The sequence below is a fragment of the Aptenodytes forsteri genome, unplaced genomic scaffold, assembly GCF_000699145.1.
Source record: "Aptenodytes forsteri isolate BGI_AS27 unplaced genomic scaffold, ASM69914v1 Scaffold195, whole genome shotgun sequence".
NCBI classification, from domain to species: Eukaryota; Metazoa; Chordata; class Aves; order Sphenisciformes; family Spheniscidae; genus Aptenodytes; species Aptenodytes forsteri.
In genome coordinates this window covers 2,108,570-2,133,075 of record NW_008795317.1, presented here as the reverse complement: position 1 = coordinate 2,133,075, position 24,506 = coordinate 2,108,570, and the positions used below count along the sequence as shown (strand labels likewise).

The 24,506-nt window shown below is 45.6% G+C and overlaps 1 protein-coding gene across 1 annotated transcript; it reads left to right on the top strand.

The window, feature by feature from the left end:
* Window positions 1–12,398: 12,398 nt before the first annotated feature.
* Window positions 12,399–23,061, top strand: TRAF5 (TNF receptor associated factor 5). Its single transcript, XM_009279602.2, has 10 exons — window positions 12,399–12,680; window positions 13,812–13,869; window positions 15,146–15,247; window positions 15,822–15,986; window positions 16,292–16,369; window positions 16,746–16,820; window positions 17,095–17,187; window positions 18,156–18,296; window positions 18,798–18,966; window positions 19,461–23,061. Exons 1-10 carry the CDS (start codon window positions 12,466–12,468, stop codon window positions 20,036–20,038), a joined length of 1,674 nt encoding a protein of 557 aa, XP_009277877.1. The 5' UTR covers window positions 12,399–12,465; the 3' UTR covers window positions 20,039–23,061.
* The last annotated feature ends 1,445 nt before the right edge of the window (window positions 23,062–24,506 follow it).

The window sequence follows — 24,506 nt, the reverse complement described above, 5'->3', positions numbered from 1 at the left end:
AAGGCTTTCTTGCTGCCCTCTCGATTCAGAGGGGCGGTCTGCGCGGCGCTTTTCTTTTTGCGGCGCTTTTTCGCTTAAAAAGGAGGCCCGTGTAGAAAACCTGAACTTGGTGCGCCCAGGAGTTTTGCGCTGGTGTGGAAGAGCCCCTCTCTCACGGCGCTGGAGGTTTCCTCCGGTCTGCAGAGCCGAGCCCAGCCCCTGCCTGGCGTGCTCCGGTGCGGGCCGGCAGCCTGAGCTCCGCTCGCCTTTCACGAACGGATGCGCCGACGCCGCCTTCCCCCAGCGATGCTGTAGGGAAACGTAGGCCCGGTGCATGGCTCGGAGGTTGGCAGAGCCGAAATTTTGGAGGCTGAGAAGGAAACAAAGAAGCAGGGACTGCTCGGATGAATGCCTTTGCAGCGGCCGTGATCTTTTTAACTTGCAGGAAGCCGTAACAAGTATCCCCGCTGGTGTCAACTGAACTCTGCTGGGGGGAGGGGATTTCCCGTCTGCGTGTGTGTGTGCGGCGAGACCCAGCCGGTCCTCTGACTTTCCCTGGTAAACAGCGCCCTGGGAGCATACTGAGGCAGTGAGCTTTGACCGAATACTTTCAACGCTTAAGATTTAGAAGGGAAAATGGAGAGCTCCTGTTGTTGCATTTCGTGAATTGCTTTGCCTGTTGTTAGCTTGGCTGCGCCTTCCCGCTGCCAGCCAAGAACAACTTTCCTCATAACTTCCGTTTTATAAATACGGGATGGCTGAAGGAGTGCAACGATGTGCTAAAAATAGCTGGGTGTATTCAGGTCAGGCATGTCTCCAGACTGGCAGCAGTAACACGGTCGTATTTTTAAACCGCCCCAGCTGATTCTACACAGAGCACGCAGGTTTGACGATGAACGTAAAGTTGAGGCGCTCTGGGATGCTCTTGTGCAGGAGTACCGGCCTGGCTAGTATCGCGCTTCATCTTGTTTCATCTGAGGACTGCATTGCATTGTTGCTTTTGATCTTAGGGCGAGTCATGGCGGTCATGTGTTACACTCGGCCTAAAACCACCCAGAGTAACTTCCTTTGCTGTTAGCCTTGATTATCTTTTTTATTTCTGTCACGTGGAGAAGCGTTTGTCGTCGGTGAGGACCCCGGCGTGCCAGGAGCTGTGCGAGCAGAGGGCAAAACCGCAGCCCTTGGCTGAAGGGGGTTTATAGCTCAAGTCAGGAGAGAGGGACGCGCCTGCGCGCAAGAGCCATAGGAGACAGCGGGACCCTCCAGACCGGTGTGATGGTCAATGGTCGCAGCTTATCAGAAGCCAGTTGTTCCCAGCTGCTTGGCAGAGGAGATCTTACAGAAGAAATTTGAAGTAGAATAGCCTGCTAATATCCCTCCAAAAAATCTGCCCTCACAGTACATACTTGCTCAAATACATAACAAGTAGGCAGTGGAGCCTGGTATCATCATGAGATGAAACCGGCCCTTTTAAACCATCAGAGGTGATGCAAGGGCAAGTGGAGGGAGACTAGAACAGGCTTTGAAAGTCAAGAGGTTTTGGTGCTGTGGGGAAGTGGAGGGACGGACAGAGAGGTGATGTGGTTATAGCTGTGGCTTTGAAAAATGATCCCTGCAGCAGCATCCTGGGTGGATAAATAAGTAAAAGATTGCTTTTTGAGAGAACTGAGTGTATGGAAAACTGGAGGAGGATGATGATGGTGGACAAGAGTCTTATTTGTGTAAGTGGACAAGAAATACCATATCTTATGGAGGTATGAAACAGAAGGAATCGGTGAGACATTGTGAAGATCTAATGCTTTAAGTCCAAGAGAGGGAGATGAAGGTTATGGACCGAAGTGGAATACAGGCTGCTGTGTCAGGTTTAGATGCTGAGGGACTGCGCAGAAGAAGGCCTGTTGGGGAAGGCGGGGGGCAGCGGGCTGCCTCTGAGCTGGTGGTCATCCACAGCCTGGGTACCGGAGGAGAGGCTGAGAGTTCAGCTTCTGCAGGAAGAGGGTCTGCAGCAGTAGGGCGCATCTGTGAGTAGCTGGCAGGAAACTTTGGCTGAAGAGGTGTAAGCTGCTGAAAGATAAGATTCAGAGTAACATCAGGAAGGAAGAAAGAAAAGCTTGTGGCGCTCACAGAAACTGCAGAGGGCACGGGAGTAACTGTGGAGTTTAGAGAGGATGAGGAATGACATCCAGGAGGGGACAAGATTTTAAAGCTAGAAAGCTGCTGTTGGAGACTTTGACAAAAGGAATTTCAAAGGAGCGCAAAGAGCAGAAACCAGACAGCTCTTTAGTTCACCCCACGGGCTCCCTATCGGTCTCCCTAAGACAGGAGCATAGTTTTTACGCAGCCGTCAAAGCTACGGGCCAGGTCAGGAGCTCTTTGTTCTGTGCCACGTATTGTTTGGGTCACTTTGCCAAATTCCTTCCGTGGGCAGCTGCAGACTTGTAGGGTGCTTGGTCTCCTGGGCTTTATTTGTGTCCTATCTTTAAGCTAACCTATAGCCCTTCATCTTCTTCAATTCTTTGTCTGACCCTTTGATTTTACATAAATAGATGTTATTTATCATCCAATAAATAAGCTGACTAAGAGAGAGCATTCCTCTCTCTGGCCCTCCAGGGAGTCTGTATGAGTTGTAACATTTCTTGGGCTCCTGATCTTCTTGAGACAGTTGGTGGTGGCTGCAGTGATGTAGGTAGTTTTTTTCATCTCGCAGACATGCTGTTCTTGGCAGCAGTTAGCAGCCTGCCCAGGGCAGCACGCCAACCCGAGGGTGCTGCTGCAGGACCCCAGCCAGCTGGCTGGGATACCTTACGGCCAGCGCGCCCTTGGGTCTGGGCCCTGAGTTGTGGCGAGGATTTCAGATCCTCCTCTTCTGCTTTCTGGTCCTTTTCTGTCCAAGTTCCTTGGCGAATGACTGTGAAGTTAATATTCACACTGTCGTCAGTCCCTTATCTGTACCAGTTTGGGCTGCAATGCGCAGTTGTTCCACCCTCTTCCCTCAGCCCAGGAAAGAAGCTAACCTCTTTACGCTGGTGAAATAAACTTTTTTAACCTGGGAAGGTGAGGAAATTTGAGTCGTGTGTATTGTTAATAAAAATGTTGCAAAAATTTCCATAGCCTCCCCAGCTCGGTCTTGCAACAAATAAACAAGTGTGTGAGAAACTGTCTGCACCATAAACCACAGTGGTTTTGATATGGGACTGCCCAGAGTACTCTCTAGTTAAGCACATTTGTCTCGGGGCGGGACGACTGATAAAGCAAGTTTTTGTATGTAATATACTGACATTTGCATACAGGGATTCTTTAAGGCTAAGTATGTTGCTGCGTGCTTATTTTGCAGAAGATAATACTGAAATGTAAAAGTTATTTTTCATTATTATTATTACGCAAAGCCACCTAGTGACTAACCAAACCTCAAGGAGGGAAACAATCTGCAAAGCAGTTTTTCCCGAAGTAGCTGCTGTGAGACATGCAATGATCAGACCTGTGCTAAGTCATAGAGTTTTCGGTCTCGTCTGCTGTATCCATGCGCTTGAAACTGGAATGTGGCCCTTACTAACTATGAAAGAAACAAAAATCAAGGGTTTCATTTCTTAATATTGCCTTAGAGACAGCAGGTACAAACAGTTGCCAGATCACATATTCAATGAAAGATATTATGGAAGGCTACTGGGCACTATCAATAAAGAAAAAAACTTGTGCATTTGTCTGTCTCACTGTCATCGACGTTAAACCTTGTGTCATGGCAGTTTTCTACTGAGGAATTATGAACGTGGACCTTGGTGATGCCTGAGATGCACCTTGAGGTCGCTAAAAACAGCAACGTTGTTCACAGGCTGGGAGCAATAAAGCTGAGACTGGTGCCAACAGGGAGAGCGGGGTTGGATGCTGCCCACGGCGTGTTTGACATCTTTCTTATGCGGCGTCTCGCCTGATGCCAAAAGGGGCGGTTCTGCCATTCACCCCTCACGGCAGGTCCCTGTGCCTTGCTCCTGGCACTCATCCAGGAGCAGGGAAGGAGATGTAAACGTAAAAGCCCCAAAGACCTAGTTCTGCAAAATGTGTTAGGAAAAGTGAGGATTTCACTTTGGCTCCAATACACTAAAAGAAAAAAAAATTAAAACCCGTTAGTTGTCTTGCTCTCCGTCCCCTATTCTTACCTCTTTTCAGTAACTTTTGTTTCTTTATGTTGTTCTTGTGTCTCTCTTTCTTTTCCTTCATTCTGTTTCCTAAATGCCGTTACTGTCTGTCTTTTCACTCACCTTCATCCCCTTGAGCCTGCTTGAAACTTGGTCAGGGTTTCACCACTGCAGTTGGCGCTGGAGGAGATCGAGGGCTGCCCACAAACAATAACACCGGCCTATTGCTCTCTACTCATCTGCAGAGTGAAATTGTTTAAAATTAAGATCCTGCTCCTACTCAACTTCTCCATTTGGGGTTTTCCCCAAAGCTTCCCAGAAGCAGATGGTGCTTCCTGGAGCTGTGCTTGCAGAGCACTATGCTTTCTGCAGTGCTGCCTCCTCCCGACGAAACCGGCCGGATCCGTCCTTCCTCCAGAGCTGCCACGTTCAGGGAAAGCCCACGTACGAGCTGTTTCGCTGTTCTGATGTCAGCCTGTGCCGAGGCTGTGTATAGTCAACAGCTTGACCAGGATGCCCCCTGAGGACATGAGTTCATGGCAAAGATGAAAGAATATCTTCTGGTTTGAAGAGCTTGACTGTGGAAGTGAGCTTAGGCTGCGTCTAGAAACACAATTTGGATCAATTTAATTGATCCCATAAAGAAGCAGCATGCCTTCGAATCGATGCCTTTCCCTTTGCCACTGACTTCAGCGATGATTTGTCTGTTCCCGAGCTTCAGGGAAGGTTCAGGAAAACATGCAGTAGGTTGAGATGCCTTCTGGGAAGGGAGATGGAAATTGAAATAGGTTAGAAATGTTCTGGGAGCAAGCTTGGTTAAAGGGAAAAGGCTAAAGAGGGTGTGTGTTGCATTTACTACAAGATAGAATAGAAGCTTTCTTTGGAAAACTAGTATTTTAAATAACAGGAGACCTAAAAATCATTGCTTTTGTAGAAAATAAGATACCTTACTTTAGGGAGGGGGAAAAAAAAGAGACTAGAAAGCCAGGGGAGGAGGCAGAGGAGAATAAGGAAAGAGTGGGGTTAGAGATGGAGCCCGTGGCGCTGCCGTAAGGGCAGCGTGGTTTGGTCTGGGGAAGGAGGCTGACACACACAGAGTCAGTGGAGATGAAGGCTGCCAGGAATCCTGGGTGTGCAATTAAGTTCGGGCTACAAAATCATTAGGGTTTATGGCCACTTAAATTATTACAAACCCAAATATAAACATTTATTTTCTTAAAATGGATTTTATCTCGGTTGGAGAGTTCTGGTTTAAATGTGAAATGTCCGTGCAGCCTGTAGCGTGAGTTGATGTAGTCGCTCTGTGACCGAGCCGGTGCCGTTTCCTCCGTGAGCCGTCCCTTCGCCTGCTGCAACGAGTGGGTCCGCCAGGGCTACTGTGGAGGGATTTGCAGGGTTGGACCTGAGTTTGCCTTACGTCCTTGTGTGTTTCCTGCTGCCCATGTATTTTTTCTTTGGTCACATCACTCACCACTTTTGTGAAAGGTGAAAACTCCTCTGTATCTTGGACGAAAACTGTGAGAAAAGTTCCTGGTAACCTTGTGTTGCTCCAGCTGGTAAAATCTGCAGTCCCTACATCAACGCAGTAAGGGAAAATACTTTTCAATGGCTCGCCTTTTGTCCTAACACTTTTAAAATGTTTCTAGACGTGAGCTTTTCAAAGCTACGCTGGGGGATTTCCACTCCCTTGCTGTTTTAAAATACTCACACTGTTGTTTTAACCACAAAGCTTACGCTGGCGCACTCTCTCTCTCGCTCTCTCTCTCATTTTCTCCCCATTGAGGACCAGCTACAGTTTTCAGGTACCGCTTTACCAAAACGTGTCTTGTTAATGCCGGCAGGAGCCTAACGTTGCTAGAATTATTTCTCATCTCTGAAGGGCTCTTCAGGCGTGAGCCGTGGCACACGGGGGTGTGAGCGGCGTGGGGCTGCACTGGGGGAAGGCTGCAGACCCCAAAACATCTCAGGAACCGAGTTCACCCCTTGAATCGGCAAAGCGGTGCCAGGGTGCCGGGGTGTCGTAGGGGTGAGTGGCGGTGCCTTCTTACCAAAATTTCTGCTGGTGCTCGGGAAGGCGGTAACACATCCAGGTATTGGTACAGAAATGATGGGAACAAAATTATTTTCCAGCTGTGAATGAGATTATTTTAAGACAAAAATTTTCCATATTACTGTAATAATATTGTGTTGATTAGATGTAGAGAGATTTCTTGATAATACAGAATTAATTAATCAATGATTAAGAGATCCAGGAAAATAGCAGATGTAGCAAATAAGCAAGTTGTCCATAAAATCAAAGCTACTTCAGCACCAGAAACACTTCGTTAGTTGTAAGAGTGTATTTTTTAAATTCTTTTTTTAAATGCTATCTGTGTTGTAATCTATGCCTTAAAAAACCGATGAAGTCTAGTCTTATGGGGATTTATCGTCATGCTTGACTGTAACTCTATGCAAAGGAAACCCTACTGTCTTACTCTGCTTAGTGAAAATTTGCCTACAGAGATTAGCAAATTGATGCTTGCTTAGTAAGGTTTTACTGTGCTTTGAGAATAAGGTAATACTGGAATTTGAATTGGATAATATTGTCTATATAGAAAAGAAAACAAATTTGTGCTGCTGCCCTCTGCAGCAACATCCCCTGTGGGGCCTCAGGCACATATCCAATAGGAAATTATTGCTGTTAGAAATACTCTCTCCTGGGTACCAGCTGGTCACTGCACCACGGTTTTTAAGCGATTAGGACAACAGCAGAACAGCTCCTGAGGCTGAATCGCTGCCAGGTGAAGTAGGGGCGAGCCCTGAGTATCAGTGGTGGGTCTGCGTTGGTGCAGTAGGGACCCTTTCCCTCCACAACGTCTGGGCTGGGGGGCACAAATGATGCAGCCGGGGTCCTTCTCCCCCATGGGGACTCTGCAAGTGCATTTCGTTGTCAGCAGTCAAAATGTCATAACTCTTCCTGGGTTGGAAGGGACAAAGATGATCCCTCAGTGATGTCAGGTGTCATCATCTGCTGTTTTCACATGACTCCATACAATCTGCTATATCTTAAATACATATTTCAAAGTGTATAGATATTTTTAGTCCTTCTTTAGCAGACTCTGTTACCTGTTCCGCTCCGTATGTTAAGAGTTGGGGCATATATTTCTTGTCCCCAAAATGCAGTCGTTTTGTGGAGGACCTTATATTAGTAGTAAATCATATAACTTTGTTATTTTAGTTCAAAAATACTGGAGGCAGCTAATCTACCTAGTTTATAAGGCAGCTTGGAGAGGGTCATTTTAATGCAAGGTATGTTCCCCTCCATCATATTTCTGCCTGTCAGCTCCCAGTGAAGTGAATTGATCTTAGACTTCTGAATTTGACAAAACTTTCCCCACCATGACTGACAGGCTTCCAGTTCTGATGTACCATAAAAGGTAGATAATTTTCAGAGGGAGGGACAGAGGGCATCTTCTAAGACTTGTCCCTACCAAGTGCCTTGGGGCAAAGCAATAGAGCTGAACTAGAGCTAGGTGTATGGGAATATAGGTGTGTAACTTTTTTTCTATGCCCTGTTATACGTATTTCATGGAAGCATGATGAGTAAGGAAGCGATCGCGGTGCTTTTTACTGAGCAATACCCCAATCCTGGAGGGTAGCTGAGCGTTGCCCTTCCCTCACGCAGTGAACCTGACAGAAGCCGTGCTCTCAGACCCTATTTGCTGGACAGCAGGACCAAGGATCCTGTCTTCTCGTCCGTGCATGACGACCAGATCTGTGAAAACAACTCACATATTTGCCCTTCTCAGTCTAAAAGTCGTGGTGGCGTTCAGTGCCTGTGCCTTGGCTCTGCCGTCCTGGAGGTTTCGGTGCTGCAGCCTGCTGTAGTGGTGCACTCATAGCTCATGGGGTAATGTGCTGACCTTTCGGGGGGGCTTGGCTTTGCATAAGAGAAAACAGGAAAAACATATTATCTTAAAAAAGAACAACCACGTTATAGGGATGGTTTTCTCTGTGTGCGGTAAGTATGTTTTCATGGCTAAAAAAGTTAACCTGTCCACAGTAATTCAATGTGTTATCGGCATTGCACGCTGCTTCTCTCCATTCTGACTGCTGGTGGCGGGGATAGGCAGCAGCGCTGCTGGAGGGGAACTGTTTTAACATGGCTTTAAAAATGTTAATGTAATTTCTATATTATAGTAAGTCACGCCCATGCTGATTTTTCTCCTTATTATCATGTTCTGCTCATCTCTTACTCAGTTTCTGAACAATAAAATATAATAAGGGTGGAGCATTTTAACGGAAAACATTTGGGCTCAGTTTGGTGTGGTGGTAGTTAAAACAGGATAGCCCACACTTAAGAAAGTTTATTTTTGTTATGAAAATTCTCCCCTTTGGATTATTTCCAGTGAGGTTAAAGCATCTGCATACAGCACAGTGACATAAAGAATTGTTCCAGAAGCGTTTTGCGTGTGCTGCTGTTGCTGCAGGAAGGGCTGGGATGCTGAAATGGTAGGAAGGTGCAGCTGGGAGCTCTTTGTACTGCGCTGCCATTGAGCTCCCACTCTTTGGTAGCTGTTTATAGGGCTTGGGCTTAGCTTCTAGTGATTCAACCTGCTTTTCTTTGTGTGGTCAGAATTCATTCTGTTTTCTTCAGTATATGGAAATTCACTTGTTTTGACATGTAGATTTTCAGTGTTCATAGACTGTTTGGGGTTGTTTTTGTGCTGTTGCAGTGGAGTTGCAATGAAAATCCCTTTGCCGCGTGTGTTGTGCATCTGCCACAAGAGCATCGCTATGCAGCCCGAGTCTGCCGCTCTCTAATATTTTAAAACAGCATGCTGAAAACGCGTGCTGAAAAATTGCAGTGTAGGCAAAGAAAGGACGCCTTCCCATTGCTCTTAGCTGTGAACAGGCAGAAGTGAAAGCGTACCTCGTCTCCTACGCAGGCCAGGCACTAGCGTAAGCAGGAAATTGATTCAGTTAACCATTGGCGTGCTCTCGCTGTCACAAAAAAGCACTTTTTCCCCTGACGGTTTCCCTTTGGTTTCAGTTCAGAGAGCACGGGCGCGGGCGCTGGAAGCTAGAAGTGGAAGAAGAGCTTCTGCAATCCGCCCTGAGTCACCGGCGGGCGCTGGGATGGGAATTACGCGCCGCCTGCGAAGGTTTGGATCGGAAAGGACGCCTTCCCATTGCTCTTAGCTGTGAACAGGCAGAAGTGAAAGCGTACCTCGTCTCCTACGCAGGCCAGGCACTAGCGTAAGGGGGAAATTGATTCAGTTAACCATTGGCGTGCTCTCGCTGTCACAAAAAAGCACTTTTTCCCGACGGTTTCCCTTTGGTTTCAGTTCAGAGAGCACGGGCGCGGGCGCTGGAAGCTAGAAGTGGAAGAAGAGCTTCTGCAATCCGCCCTGAGTCACCGGCGGGCGCTGGGATGGGAATTACGCGCCGCCTGCGAAGGTTTGGATCGCATCCCACCAAGCGCTGGCCGGCGGTAGGTCTGGCACAGGGCTGCCATTTCTCGGCTCCTCTGAGCCCGTCTCCCCAGCTGATTCACACGGGCACCTCTCCAGCCTGCGTGAAGCATCGCCATCCACAGGCCCTCTCCTGGGACAGCCCGTTTCCTCCAGCAAAACAGCTGCAAACCCCGCAGCAAACCTCCTGCAAGCCTGGCAGTGGTGGCAAATGTCCTCGGTCTTCTGGGCACCCAGAGGTTTCTGTTCTGCCCTCTGAGCAGGCAGGCTCGCCTTTCGCCTGAAGTGCTCTTTCCTGTGCCCTCAGGTGCCCTCAGCTATGCAACACGCTCCTGAGCGAGGCTGAGGTGGAGGAGGCACTTTCATGGAGATGCCGAGTGTCTCCATTTTTAGGAATGGGATCTGGGTTAGGTGCGTCATGAAGGTGTTTAAGGAGATAAAGGCTCTCATTTCAGCAAGAGAGTTGAAAGGCGTTGTACCACAGCAGAGTCCTCCCTGCAGAAAGAGATGGGAATGAATGTGGTTGATTTAATGAGCAGCGAGAGCTCTGAAGGAGTTTCTGGATGGGATTTTGGGCTGGTGACTGTGTTTTTTCTTAATGCATCCTATAACTTTGTTGCCTAAAACATCTGTAACATTTTTCACCCCAGCTGGAAGTAGTTCTGGAGTTAAGGTAGACCCTTAAAGGCAAAATGGGTAAAACATGGATTCTTTTTTTTTTAATGTGTTTTTACACAGTGTGGCATTAACTTGCTAAACCATACCAGCAGATGATACAAGTCCTGCAGTGTAATAGGACTCAGGAATTTGGATGTCATGTAAATGGGAGAGAGCACTAACAAGAGAGAGGAAGGAAACGGGGTTCTCACTGACCAACGACGGAATGAGTTTGTAGGAGATTCGTCCTGTAGGTAGCCTATGCTGTGGAAGTTAACGATGACAGCTCTCCATCTGCCTTTGAAGCAGCAGGCGTGCTCTGCTGCTGGTGTCTGCTACTGAGGCAGCCCAGGCACGAGGCTGGTAATCCCTCAGGCTGCATTTTGGCGTTTCTGGTTGATGTGAGGAAAATAGAGTTGCTCCTTATTAAGCGTCAGAGAACCGGGAACCCCATTTTCAGAGGAGAAAAGGTCAGCTGTTTAAAAATGAAAGGAGCGACATGGACAATCATCTCTGGTTGGAAGCAGAAGGTGTTCATCTGGAGGGACCGAACAGGGTAATTTGCAAACTCCAGTTGGAATAATAAGTCTTTATGCCTGGAATATGATTAGGGCTCGTATTCCTGTGGGTTACTGACGTTAGATGGTCAGTTGTGCTGGAGTAAGTGTGACATTCAGCCTGATGGAGGGCAGGGAGGCTCTCACAAGCTGGGCAGATAAATACTGTGTACAACCATGAAGAAGGGTGCTGAGTTACAGGAGCACGTAAATGTTTGCTGTGAAATACATTTTTGTTGGTTAAGTGCTTTGGCTTGTTTTTGAATCAGGTACTTTATCTGTCTGCAGGATTTCCTCGCCCAGTATGGGATATTAAAGTAGAAAGGAAAATGGATGTTGCTTTCTGAAGCCTAGGGTGGTCTGTGGCAGTGCTTGAGCTGCACGTAGCACAGTACTAATTGCTGCTTTCGTGGGCCAGGAATCCATTGCAGCAGGGAGGTAGGGCAGTATATCAGCACTTGGCATACTGTTTCATGCCAGCTGTAAGGTTATTGATGGTGATGTGTTGGCCCTGCTGCCCTACGAAAGCAGCAGATACCCTCGGTGACCTTACAGGAGCTGAGTCAGAGCTCTCGGAGGGGTGCTGATGCCGGTAAGAGTGGCTCGAGTGACTGACAGGGCGGATGATGCAGACAGAGGAGAAATAGCATCCCACAGCACAGCTATAAAATTGAGCGCTTCCCCCGTGAAACGATCTGAGAGCTCAGGTGCATTGTGCTTTTGTACACATCCTGTAAGGAAAAAATGTCTTCTGAATGCAAAGCCGCAAGAAATGAAAACCAGAGTGGCTCTAGGTCTTGAGCTACTTGCAAAAAAGCTACTGCAAGATTGAGGGACTGGTGGCAAATCTCAAGGTTTGTGACTTAGGGCTGGAAACAAATGTTGCTGTTTTTTCCTATTAGAAAATTAACGTTGCATTCCTGTGCTGTGTATGAGCTTTGGTAGGTTGAGAGAAAAACTTATGTCACGCTTCTGATTGCAGTCTTGCTTTTCTTTCTTTTTTTTCCACTGCTTCTTTCAGGCAGGACTATTATAGCCAAGAACTTGCACATAATTAAGTAAAACTTTGACAAAATAAGACTAGAGTTTACTGCTACAAATGAGTGATCAACGGGAAAAAGAAAGATGTCAAGTTAAGAGGCTTTGACTCCTGTAACACCTAAACGGAAGGTAAAATCCCCTTGCTGCCTTTTTTTTGTATGCTCCTTGCTTGAACCACAAAGCTGTCTCCTGCTTGAACCAGTGCAATGAACTCATGAAGTCATGTGGGTGGGCTCTGTGTTAAGTGTAGACTTTCCTGGCGGACATTAGGGCTGAGACTTGGCCTCTGCTTTCCCCAACCGTGTCTGTGACTCTTGTAATTTTTTTGAGACTAAGAGCTGATGCAACAAAACTTAAAATAATATAAAAATCTCTATTCTGTGGAATAATTTTCAGATTGTGAAACTCTTTTCCAAAGAGGTGTGCTTTGATGCTTGTTGTGTAACCATCGTTTTGTGGTTCTCTGAGCCTTTTGTTGTTCTTCCATAGTTGGCACCGCGTTTCCCTCCGAAATCTGTCACACCCTGCTGCAGATGTCAACCCTGCCGTGAGCAGCAGCCTGCTGCAAGCAGTAGCCGAGGCGGCGTGGCCGCCAGTGAATATTTGAAGGGGTTCTCCCTGTGTCTGGTTCCCAGTGCAGCTCCCATGGCCTGTGACGAACCCGCTGCTCTCTCAGGCATCTTCACGCGCCAGAACTCTGCCAGCGCTGTCTCTCTGGACTTCGAGCCTGACGCTGACTACAAGTTTGTTGAAACCTTAGAGGACCGGTACAAGTGCGCCTATTGCCACCTCGTCCTTCGCAATCCCCACCAGACGGGATGCGGGCACCGATTTTGCCAGCAGTGCATTCTTTCTTTGAGGTCAGTGCAAACTCCTCCTGCATCCGCAAGCTCCCCGTACTCCCCTTCCTAAAAAGAAGTCAACGCCTTCAAGTCAGCAGTGAGTGCCATAATAATAGTACCGATCTGATAAAACACTGAAGGAGTCAATGGAAAGACTCTGTTGAACTCAATGACTGCGTGCTCAGTGTTTTAAAGGTGTCTTTAAAGACCTTACCCGGTGCTGGCGAGGAATACTTTGGTAACTGCAGGGAAGTCAGCGTAAAGAAATTGTTGATGTAAGCTTAAGCACTACTGCGTGAGATGCTGTTTCGGTCTGTCTGTCTAGCATTGTGCTCTTCAGATGAATTTGTTGCATTCACGTCTCACAGTATTGGCATTGATGGTTAGATTAAGCTGTTTTCATTTGCTTCTGTATAATTTCTTTGATTTTAGTGGAGTTATAAAACTGATGTTAGTATTACCCGATACTACAGTCAGATCACAAGCCTGCTGGCATCCATCTGCTTGGGATTTATCTGCAGACACAAATGAGTTTACCCTGCAGACCCGTCTGGGAATACACTACGTACTTTGGTGTACCCGAGGGCGGGATTTGGCCCAGGAAGGCTGCAGAGGAACCTGTTTATGTGGATGGATGTCGCCATTTACCTGTTATGAACTTTAGATGCTTCACGTTTGCTGCTTTCTCTGGCTGGGTTGCCTCCCTTTTGCACTGCCTCAATAAGTGTTTTCCTGTCCCTTATCTGGAAGCCTTTTAAGACAGGAGCTACTGGTGTAGCAAGGAGCACGCTGCTTGCGCTAGGCAAAGGCTGGCTCTAATGCACACGATGAGATTTTTTCAGATATGACATTTGCGAGCAGCAGATGGCCAGAGAGTGACAAAGTCCTCTTAATTAAAAACCATCTTATTAACACTCGTAGGACAAACTCTGCTTTCTGTTACATATTCACTGTTGCAGCTTAATGCCCTCTTAGAGCTGTGGGCAGAATTTGGCTGTGTAGTTGCCACACGAAAGTGTTTTCGAAGCACTTTTTTGGGTTTTATGGTATCTAGTACTGACTTCTGCCAGAGTCAGATTCTAGCATAGCCCAATTTCGTAAAATAAATCCAATTTTCTGTGGGTTAACATGACTCTTCTTTTGATCTAGAGAGTTGAATGCAGTACCCACCTGTCCTGTCGACAAAGAAACAATAAAAATGCATGAGGTAAGTGGGAGTAGTTTTACTTCAGCAGTCAACATCTGCATGGAAAAGGCAAGACAGCTAAGAACAAGGCGGCTCGTAGTCTGTTAGTCCTCAGGGGCAGAACAGTTTTTGTCTCTGAAATGACACTAAGGGAAGCAGTGTATTCAGTGATGATCTCCCAGAAAGGAAGTATGGGCGTATGGCTAAAGCTTTATTTTATGCCTCATGTTCTGAAGTTATTTCATTTTAGTCTTCTGTATTTCCAGTAAAGTGTCGAAGAGCTTCACAAAGTTTTAAATCTTCCAGATGTCTTTTTTTAGTGGAGAGTTTATTGACTTGCTTTTTTAATGCCCCATCTTGATGGGTCATCTTGTTTATTTGATTGTCTTTGGTTTTGCTTGGTTATAATTTGTTGCCTTAACTATTTCCATTATATCTCATTAACCCTGCAGACTTAATTTACTTTTGGGTAACTTTTTAGAGGAAAAGATAAGTTCATGCTTCTTATTTTGCAAGCTACTGTTTTTGGTTTGTTTTTTGGTAATGGATTAATTTGTCCTTATTTATATGCCAAGGCTTGAAAGTATGCCACATACTTGGTCCTGCCAGAACGAATTTTCCAGTGAAATCAAATGTCTCCTTCCTCTCTCTCCTACTTCTGATAGGAAATTGTAATCAGACCGTCCACATGATTTTTGTTTTTCATTCGATGTCTTCTACTTTGTGCAAATTTTGATGGCACTAGTGCAACAGTGAGCAGCTTTATAATGCTCCTTACAGGAAGATCTCTAAATAAGACTGAAAGTTTGCTCTGGGGGCTTAATTTGCTTCTGCATACACAACTGGGAACGGTGCTGTTTCTCAGAGTCTATAGAAGAGATATCTCAGCGTCGTCTCCATCCCAAAGGTGCGCTGCACTGCTTGAACATCAGAGGAGCGTGCACAGAGCTGGTTTGGCCTTTGGGGCCCGTTAGCTCCAGCTGCTTTCGTCTAGATACAGGCAGGCTCTGGCAGCGGTTTTATAGCTCCTGAGCTACTAATCCCGCTGGCTGTGGGATGGATCAGCGTCTGTGGAATAACTATATGGGGAAAAAACCCTATGCTTATTAGAAAATTCATACATGTTTTAGTTTATATTTTTAGTATACATTTTCAATATGAATCATCAAGAACCATACTCGCAATTATGGAGTCTATGCTTGTGTGCTTAAAAGATTTGTTGTGATGTTTTGCTTTTTTATATTCTTTATAACATCCTATGTGACTGCATGTGAAGGCTGGTTTGCTTCCTCTACAGGTATTCAAAGACAACTGCTGTAAAAGAGAAGTTCTCAACTTGCATGTATTCTGCAAAAACATTCCTGACTGCAATTCAAAAATAATTCTGGGACGGTACCAGGTTAGTTTGCTGGATCAAATTTTGAAGCCTTTGATTTTCATGCGAACTCTGTGTATTTATGATAAGCTAAATTCCAGTGATTGTCTTCAGACTTCAGAGTTACTGTAGCAACGCGGTTTAAGTACAAAGATTATGACTTAGCTATACACTGTAAGTAACAAATGTTAAGCTCAAAATATTATGGCTGTTAGCTTGTTCCAGCTTTGTCTTAGATTATTTGTTTAATAAGAACCATTTGCTTTATGTAGCTTTAGTATATCCACAGCGTCTGTACATACCTTCTGTATGTTTAGGCGCCACGTGATGGTTGATTCAAGAAAACTTGCCAAGGCGTACTGGCCGTTTGGGCCTTTTTTCAGTATATCAACTGAATGAAAAGTGGAAGTCATACAAAGGACTCTCCAAATTTTCACATTCACTTTAGTTTTGAGGTTGGAAAAGGAGAAAGTTTATGGAAGAAGGAGTATTTGGAGCTTTGTTTGTTGCCAAACTGCCGAATGTTTCTGTGGGTCTGTTGGGCAATTGGAGATGCGATGAAATACTTTGGGGTTTAATTTGCTGTTGCATGTTGCAGGAGCATCTTCAGCAGTGTTTGTTTGAAAGTGTGCAATGCACTAATGATGGATGTTGTGATCAAATTCTTCGGAAAGACCTGAAAGAGCATTTGAGCCAGCACTGTAAATTTCGAGAAGAAATGTGTCAGTACTGTAATAAGTATGTGGTGTTAATTAACATAAAGGTAAGATTATAAAGCATTCCCTGGGAATCCATAGCACACGTTTCCTCTTAATGTTGCTGAGTGAAAAGTTTCCAACATTGCAATGGGGCTTAACAACTCCTGAAACAAAATTTGGCCGAGTAGTTGAAGGAGAACGTATAATAAATGTGCTCTAAATAATACCATTACTGTTGCTCTCTTATGAACAGCAATGTGACGTGGGGCTTGCACGTGTATGTTTGGGATTACTTTTTGTATAGCTTCCTCTATGTATACTACTTTACAAAAACGCAAACCATTGCCTTGTTTTGTTTCTTTTTCCCCAGAATCACGAGGAAAATGACTGTCCTGATTATCCTGTGCCTTGTCTCCAAAACTGCTCACAAATAATTCTGAAAAAGGAGGTACTATTATTTTTTTCATATACTGTGATTCATCAGATCACACACGTTTATGAAAACCGAAAGTTACGTTGCAGACCACATTGGCCCGTGCCAATAAAACTTAGTTGCTCTAAGTATTTTTTGTTTGGTCCTAGAAGGGATATATGTCCCATCTTACAAGTGAGGTATTCGGTCACTGCAAAGCATTGGCATTTTGCAGTGTCAGGAAAATATCTGGCTTGCTTATTGACTCTGAATACTCATTTTCCTCTTTACGTCATCAGTGGTGTCATGGCATTGGCCTTTATACACCCTTTATGCAGGCATTCAGATTTTATCAGTGCGGCAAGTTACTTAATATTTATTTCATTGCAAGTTTCTTTGTTAATATATGCAGATTGAAAAGCACCACGCTGTGTGTCCTGAGGCAGAAGTGGACTGCCCGTACAAGCAGTACGGCTGTCTTGTAAAGGTACTGTTTTATAGATCTTGTTTGTACCGGGACTGGAATTTGTCTCCCAAACCCATCAGAGTAATTAATCAAAATAACCAATTTTTGTTCTTTCACAACCATTTCTAGTATTGGCTAAGATGCTGTACAAGGGAATCAGGACTGCCATTCCCTCACTTTCAAAGCACAGAGGAGACATTTTAAATGCTTGCATCAATAAATTTTTTACTACCAGCTTCAAAAATCTGCGTATCTTATTATTTTGTTCTTTCACTTCCCCCTCTACCTCACTAAGGTTAAAAGAGGGAAACTTGCCGAACATGAAAACAGTGCCCTGAGGGAACACATGCTGCAGATTTTAGACAAGAATTCCCGGTTGGAAGAACAGGTAAGTCATATTTAACAAGCACTCTTCAGCAGTTCTTGGCTGGTTGGAGGATGATACAAGATTCTGCATTTGTTGCCTGGTTTAGCTCAGCTACATTTTAAAAGACTGTTTTTATCGTCTTTGCACATCTCAGAAGGCAGAATAAGCTCTTCTAATGAAGTCAGTCAATTAGATGGAAACCTCTCTGTGCTCAGGCACGTATATTCTCCACCAAGCACAGTGGGAGGCTCATTGCCATCACTCACCTCATTTGCTTTTGGTCTCTGCTTACAGCGGATACGAGGTTTGGAGATAGAGCATTTTAAAGTTTCAGTGGCCGGTCAGATTAGTCCAAAAAGGCGCCTTTAGATGCCCAAGTCACCCCCTCTGTAGAGGCAGCACGGAGTAGCGCAGAGCCAGTCGCAAGCACTTTTCTACTCACGATCATTTCTGCAGCTCCCAGCAGGTGACACTGGGTGTATGCCCAATCCTGCTAAGGTGAAGGCATCCAAACTGGTGGTTGACTTACTCTTCTGCTTGTTTGTGCTAAAAATAAGTGCCCCGAAGTGCTGCAACTGGGGTTTGGAGTTAGTATCCCTCACTGACTCATCTCTTTTACTGGTTAGACCTCAGTAGAGAAAGAAAATAATGAATGTATATACATACACACAGAAACACACATGCACATGTGTGCATGTTAGTGTGTATTATCCCCCTATAGAGCCGAATGGATCATCATAATGGGGATGAGATATGAGTCTCTTTGCACCTGTTGCCACACAGATCTATTAAAGAATATGACTACTTTCTGTTCAGTACTTGGCAGTGCTTATCCACGAATTGTGAATTAAGTAGTGCTGTAGCTAGCTAAGTTAGAGGCTTTGCATTGTAAACTTTTCCACTTTCTCCTATATAGTCACATGTTTTAATTCGATCGTTGTATATTTTGGTGTGCCTTAGCAGTTTTGCTCTGTTTTTTCCATCTGTAGATATCTGACCTGCATAAGAGCCTGGAATGTAAAGAGATTAAAATCCAGCAGCTAGCAGAGGCCATTAAAAAGTGTGAGAAAGAATTCAGACAGTTTACACAACTGTTTGGTAAAAATAGCAACTTGATGGTAAGCACGCAGGTGAGACATTAATTCTATCTTTTTGGCCAATTGCTTTCTTGTGTCCTTAAATGTGTTTATCCAGCAACAGTTGTCATTAATAGCAGGGCAATAACAAATACTGTCTCCCAGACACTTCACAAGCCCTTCCTGGTTTTTTACAATACAGTATTGTCTTTTCATTTTAACCAATAAAGAAGTTTGGATATCTGATCTGGGCAAAAAGCACTGTATAAATCCTCATGGCCAGATCCCCATGGCAAATATGCAGGTGTAAATTTGAATAATCAGTTGAATGAAGTGATGCGGTGCGAATGGATCTGAGTAAGGGGTGGCTTCTCAGTCACTGAATGCCGAATTAATTGCGAAGGAGCATTTGGATAGGTTCCTAAGCCAGCAGAGTACTTTCGAATGCACTATATAGTTGATATTGCTGACATGCTAAAGGCTTCTTTATCTTATTTCAAATGAAATGTCTTTTGTCTCCGTTTCCACCCTCTTCCAATGGCACGAACTGGGAAGGCTCTGGCCAGTCACCTGGATAAGTCTGCGCGCCTGGAATCGCAAGTGAAACAGCTACTACAGATGGCAAACCAGCAGCAAAGCAAATTAGACTTGCGACCACTATTTGACACAATTGAAAATGTAAAACAGAAGATTGCCCTGATGGAGACATACGATCAGCGCTTGGGTATGTCGGGACTTTCGTTTCTGTTCTGCGCGGGTGTGGAGTTCTTGCTGATTTACTGGTGGCTAAGTAGAGGCTCTGGTGCTACAGTCAGCCAGTTGCAGCTATTAGCCAGAAAGGGCTTTCTTCTTCTCGCTTTCTCAGACCAAGCCACGGTGGTGCATGCTGCGTCCTCCCGCCTTCCCCTGCTCCACAATGTCTCCCGAATTCCTGTGGCACTGCAGGGCCAGAGAGCTGGGCTTGGTCAGGCTGGTGCACTGTGATGGAGGCAGTGGTACTATCCATAGTCGGGCATTAAACCTGGCTTGTAGTTACTGGTTTTCCTTATTCAACTACCAGCTGCAATTACAATTTAAAAAAATTAACAGGTGTAGTAGCACTAGTTAACAGCCTATACTCAGGCTTGAATAGTTTTGCCAGCTCGAGTCCGGTTGCTCTTTGCATCCAGTGCTCTGACAGTTTTATTTTACCAAGTGTGTGTCTCTTTTTTCCTCCAGTTGTTTTGGAAGGTCAGTCCAGCAAACACGATCTCCAGATCAATATTCACAAAGCACAGCTCAATAAAAATGAAGAACGATTTAAGCTTTTGGAAGGCACTTGCTACAACGGGAAATTAATCTGGAAAATCACGGACTACAAGATGAAGAAGAAAGAAGCGGTGGAAGGCCGTGTCCTCTCCATATTCAGCCAGCCCTTTTACACCAGCCGCTGCGGGTACAGGTTATGCGCGAGAGCCTACCTGAACGGGGATGGCTCAGGAAAGGGAACACACGTCTCTCTCTACTTTGTAGTGATGAGAGGGGAGTTTGACTCGCTGCTACTGTGGCCTTTCAAGCAAAAAGTTACACTTATGCTTTTGGACCAAAGTGGGAAAAAAAATCACATCGTGGAAGTCTTTAGAGCTGACCCCAATAGCAGCAGTTTCAAAAGGCCAGACGGAGAAATGAATATTGCCTCCGGATGTCCACGCTTCGTGCCGCACACGGTCCTGGAGAACACAAAGAACACCTACATCAGAGATGACACTCTGTTTTTGAAAGTGGTTGTGGATTTAACCGATCTGGAGGAATTGTGAAAAGCGTACCTGATCAATGTGACTGCTTTAACCATTAAGAAATGCTTTCCTGGTGACTACCAGCCATGCAATAGTGAATTGCCACTAGTCGTACTACTGATAATGTTTGGAGGCTTTCGGACTGCGTAACAGATAATGAATTGCCAAAGCATCAGCCTTTCCTTTTTTAACCTTTTTTTCAAGACTGCGTTTTTAAGGCAGCTAGAAGTCCAGTTTGATGCGAACGTGCATTCGATCCAGACCTGGCTTAGTTCAGGCTGGGGGGAATGCTTGGCTCCCGTCACCAGACTGGCATGTGGAGATGAAATTCCTCCAGTAAGCCCCGTGGAGCCCAAGCAGGCCTGTGGGCTCCCGTCCCTCACACAGAACTGATACCATGCCCGAGCGTGCAAGTGCATTTCACCTGTCTGAAATGGAAACATTTCAACATTAGCACATTCGAATCAGTATATTATGATCTCTCCATCTCCTGGATTTTTGAAGCAGGGAGAATGGCTTCAGCCAGGCAGGGAAAACATTTGCCTGGGATCTTGCATCTTTTTTTTGTTTTAATTGTTTTTTCCAGAAAGCCCAGAGGAAGATGCCAATGCCTCTTACTTTTCTAGCCTGATATTTCAGCTGTACAGAGTACCCCCAGGTCACAATAGCTTTGTTACGTCCTTTCCGTTCCTGCCTAGTGCCTTGGGACTGATTTCCATTGGTGGTAAACATCCACAGTCCCCACCTGAAGTCAAAAGAAGCCACAGGCGCTTCTCACCTCTCAGGACATGGCCAGAAGCGGGGTACTCGGCCAGCCTGCCAGCCTTTGGCTGCACTGCTGGAGGAAGAGGGGCAAAACTCCTGTACTTTTGCTCCCATATCTGCACAAAAGAGATGTTTTCTGGCCTACCAGCTCTACAGAAGGCAGGAAGAGCTTTGGATATCTGCTTGAGAAAAAGCCCATGTAACATGCACTGTTCCCCTCTTCTAAAAATGGGGATGTTTGGGAAAGAGGGAGGAAAATGGACTAGGGAGTGAGGTTGCCGTAAGAACCCAGTTTTCACAGGTAAGCAGCTCTAGCGTTTGTTAAAAGGCGAGACAGCTGCTGAGTAACGACCGCTAACTGAAGCATGTCTGAAGATCTTATTTTTTATTCCAAGTTCCCTCCGAGGGAACGTGTGCATTATACAAGGTTTATTGGAGACGCACTAAAACCACCAAGATCAGGCACTGAGGAACAAGTGACAAAGAATACACGTGCCTTTTTAAAGCCTTTTGGGTGCCTGTAAGAGGGATGTAATTTTGCACACTCGGTCATTTTGTTATTACAAGTGACAGAATTTTGTGTGTCTCATCTCTCACAGATCAGGTAGTGAAACATCGCAATGTTATCCATCGCTCCTGCAGTCCACTGGCAGAGCAAACCTGGAGCTTGTCAAGAGACAGCAAGAAACCAAGCTGGTTTTAAAGCAAGAGTAAACTAGGCAGGATAAAAATCAAAACGGGGCACAGACTGCAAGGTATAAGGTAGAAAATTCAAGAGGGCAAATGTGGCAAAATCAAAAATGCCGTTTCTGTGCGGGATGTTGATATCAACTAAATAATACGATTTGGGGATTGAGACTAAGACGAAGGCAAAATACCCTATTTTATATCTGCAATCTCATTGCTAGGCATTTACTTTCCACACGGTTTCTAGGACATAATTCAGACACAATATTTTCAAATTCGGCAGTGGGAGGGAAGAGACCTTAGTTATCTACTTCACAGCGAGTTAGCACATCTGAAATCTTCGTTTTGATCTAGATGTCCTTTTTGTTGTACGATGTCAGGACACACTGGGCCACTGTAGGGGTTTTCCGTGTTCCCAGGGACAGATGGTGAGGGACAGATTTTATTCTTTTGTACGGCCATGACTGACTTTAAGAGTCATTTTGGCTGTACAACAGAGAGAATGAGGCCTCATGTCCTTAACGCTTCATTACAGAAAGAGCAAGCTTGGTTTGAAAATGGCGTGGCATTCTAGGACATCAATCCCAAGCCTCGGACGTGGACTTCATGTCAATTATTACTTTAATATTTGTCATGTAACTTTCAAAGTGGCACAACTTGCATAATAACCGCTAATAACTGAGGGAAACGTACCACCCGTGTTTCCTGGGACTCTCCAGTATGTTAAGTGTAAAATACAGAAAGCGATAAAGAACTTGGACAATCAAGGGAGGCAAGAAGGAAAGGATGCCGTCTGTATCCTGGCGAATTCCCAGCCCTCTCCGCCTCTGCCACCCCAAGCGTAAAATGGGGATAATAATACTTGCAGAAGCGTTAGGACTATTTAAATGTTTGTGACGAATTTTGAGCGTGAAAAGAGCTAAGTATTATTAAAACTCCATTTCTAATTGTTAGAGTAGGTGATGGCATAGTGACGTGGATAAGTGTTTAGTGTGTTCCTGGGCAGATTTTGAAAGCATGTTCGGTTTTAGCCGGTCCGTACTGCAATCTCTCCTCCACCAGTTGGGTTTAGGTTTTTGCCACGAATACTCCTTTTAAAATTTTGAAGCACAAATGATTCATCCTGGGTGATGGAAACATCCCTTTTGAAATACTGCCTGTTTTATAAAGAATTAGTTGAGAAAATTAATTTTTTTAAAGACAACTTTCTTTAAATTGGTTCTCTTTATTACAACAATTGAGAGTTTTATGTTAAGATTTTCAGCGATTTTTACTACTTGTAAACAAACAGAATTTTAAATTTCATCCCATTCCTAATAAAGAAAAAAAATGCTGTATAGCATGAATTGTCAGGAAGAATTTTGATGTTGCATGAAAAACACCAAAAAAGTTTTCAATAATATTGTACTGAGTAAATAACCAAAAGAGCGTAGGGTATTTCTACATCAGCGTACAGTATGTTTTTAATGTATTTATTGACGGTTTGTAGTTGTTGAATATCTCTTACTACAATACAGGCATTTTTCTAGCCAAATGTCATCACTGTATACGTAAACTAATGTAAGAATAAATAATTTTACCATCCTTCTGGAGTGAGTGTGGCTTATATTCCTTTTGGCTGGATTTAAGCAGAGTTTTTAGAAGGATGTAGAGTACTGGGTATTTGCACCCAAAACTTTGTTTACAATCAAAAAAAAGCCCGACATGGCTTTAGATTAAGAATCAACGTGCTTCACAGATATTTTGATTTATACTTGAATATCTTAAAGCAGCTGCACATAAAAGTTCAGTAAATTCTAAGCTAAGCTAGATCAGGTGAAGATCCATGAGGTCCGAGGATCCATCGGAGTCAAACCAGGATGTTATTTCTGTTTGGAGCAGGTTTGGGTTCAGCTGAGGTTGGATTTGTTTCAGTTCAGGCCAGTAAAAGAGGAATTGTTTCAGTATCCCGTGATTACTTCATAATTGAGAACATGGTATTTCAAAAATGGGAATGGAAAACTTGGCGGGGTTAAGCCCAAAGCGATAGAAATCAGCTTGGGAAAAATGTTAGCCTCTGACTCCCGTTCCTCTGTGAGAGCTCAAACACCCACTCAGCGCCACGGGGTGCCCCAGTTCCGTATATACGGCACATAGGGTGGAGGTGACGGACAGCCTTAGCACTGTGCTGCTGCGGGCGGGGCGAGAGCCGCCTTCACACTGCGAGAGGGAGTGGGAAACGAGGTCCCAGGGCAGGACTCGAGCTCCCTTAGTTGATTTACAGCCAACTCTGCTTGACTCACGTCTGCGTGTGTGGAGATAAAGACATGCAGGACTGTGTCCGTGTCCTGGTGCACAACAACGGGATGGCGGGGGAAGCTTGGGCCGGGGGGCTCTCCATTGCAGGAGCCACAGCTGGACATGGCTCACCCAGAGCTGTTCCTTGGGACCTGTGGGAAGTCCGTGCACAGGGCCACAGACCATTAGGGCCAGTTGCAGAGCTGAACAGCGGGGCAGCACCAAGCAGAGGCAATGGCCCGTGCCGGCCAGGCAGGGTGGGCAGTGTGGTGAGAAACGTGGGGAGCAGAGGACACTTCTGCGGACCCTGGGAAGCACGAACAAGCCTTGTTTGGAACAGGCTCCCGTAGCAGGAGCCGTTAATTTTCTGAACGGGTACATGGAATAAGTAACTTTTGCTTCAGTTGCAGGCGAGGTTCAGCAAAGGCTTCAAAACACCCATTCAAGCCCAGCATACAGGTCAGGTAGGAGTTCAAGCGCAGATAAGTTTGGGCTTGCGTCCCCCCCTCGCAGGAGGCGCCTGGCCAAGTTGGCAGCACTGTGCAGGAGCCCCAGGCTTTGGGGTGGCGGGGGCAGGCCGGCAGGCTCCCTTTCCGTGGCCGCCCGGCGCCCTCGCCCGAGGCGCCCACCCAAGCGCGGGGAAGGCCGAGGGCGGAGGCGCCTCGGCCCCTGGAAGCCCTCAGCCCCGAGGAGAGGTGCCGGCCGAGCAGGGGCTGCAGGCCAGATAACCGCCCTCCCGTCACCGACTACCCGGACAGGA

Bases quoted from the DNA above. Each gene is read 5' to 3' on its own strand.
- TRAF5 (XM_009279602.2), top strand. From the start codon at position 12,466: ATGGCCTGTGACGAACCCGCTGCTCTCTCAGGCATCTTCACGCGCCAG. The intron at 15,987-16,291 runs GTAAGATTATAA...CTTTTTCCCCAG, and splicing joins TGGTGTTAATTAACATAAAG to AATCACGAGGAAAATGACTG. The intron at 18,297-18,797 runs GTGAGACATTAA...CGAACTGGGAAG, and splicing joins ACTTGATGGTAAGCACGCAG to GCTCTGGCCAGTCACCTGGA.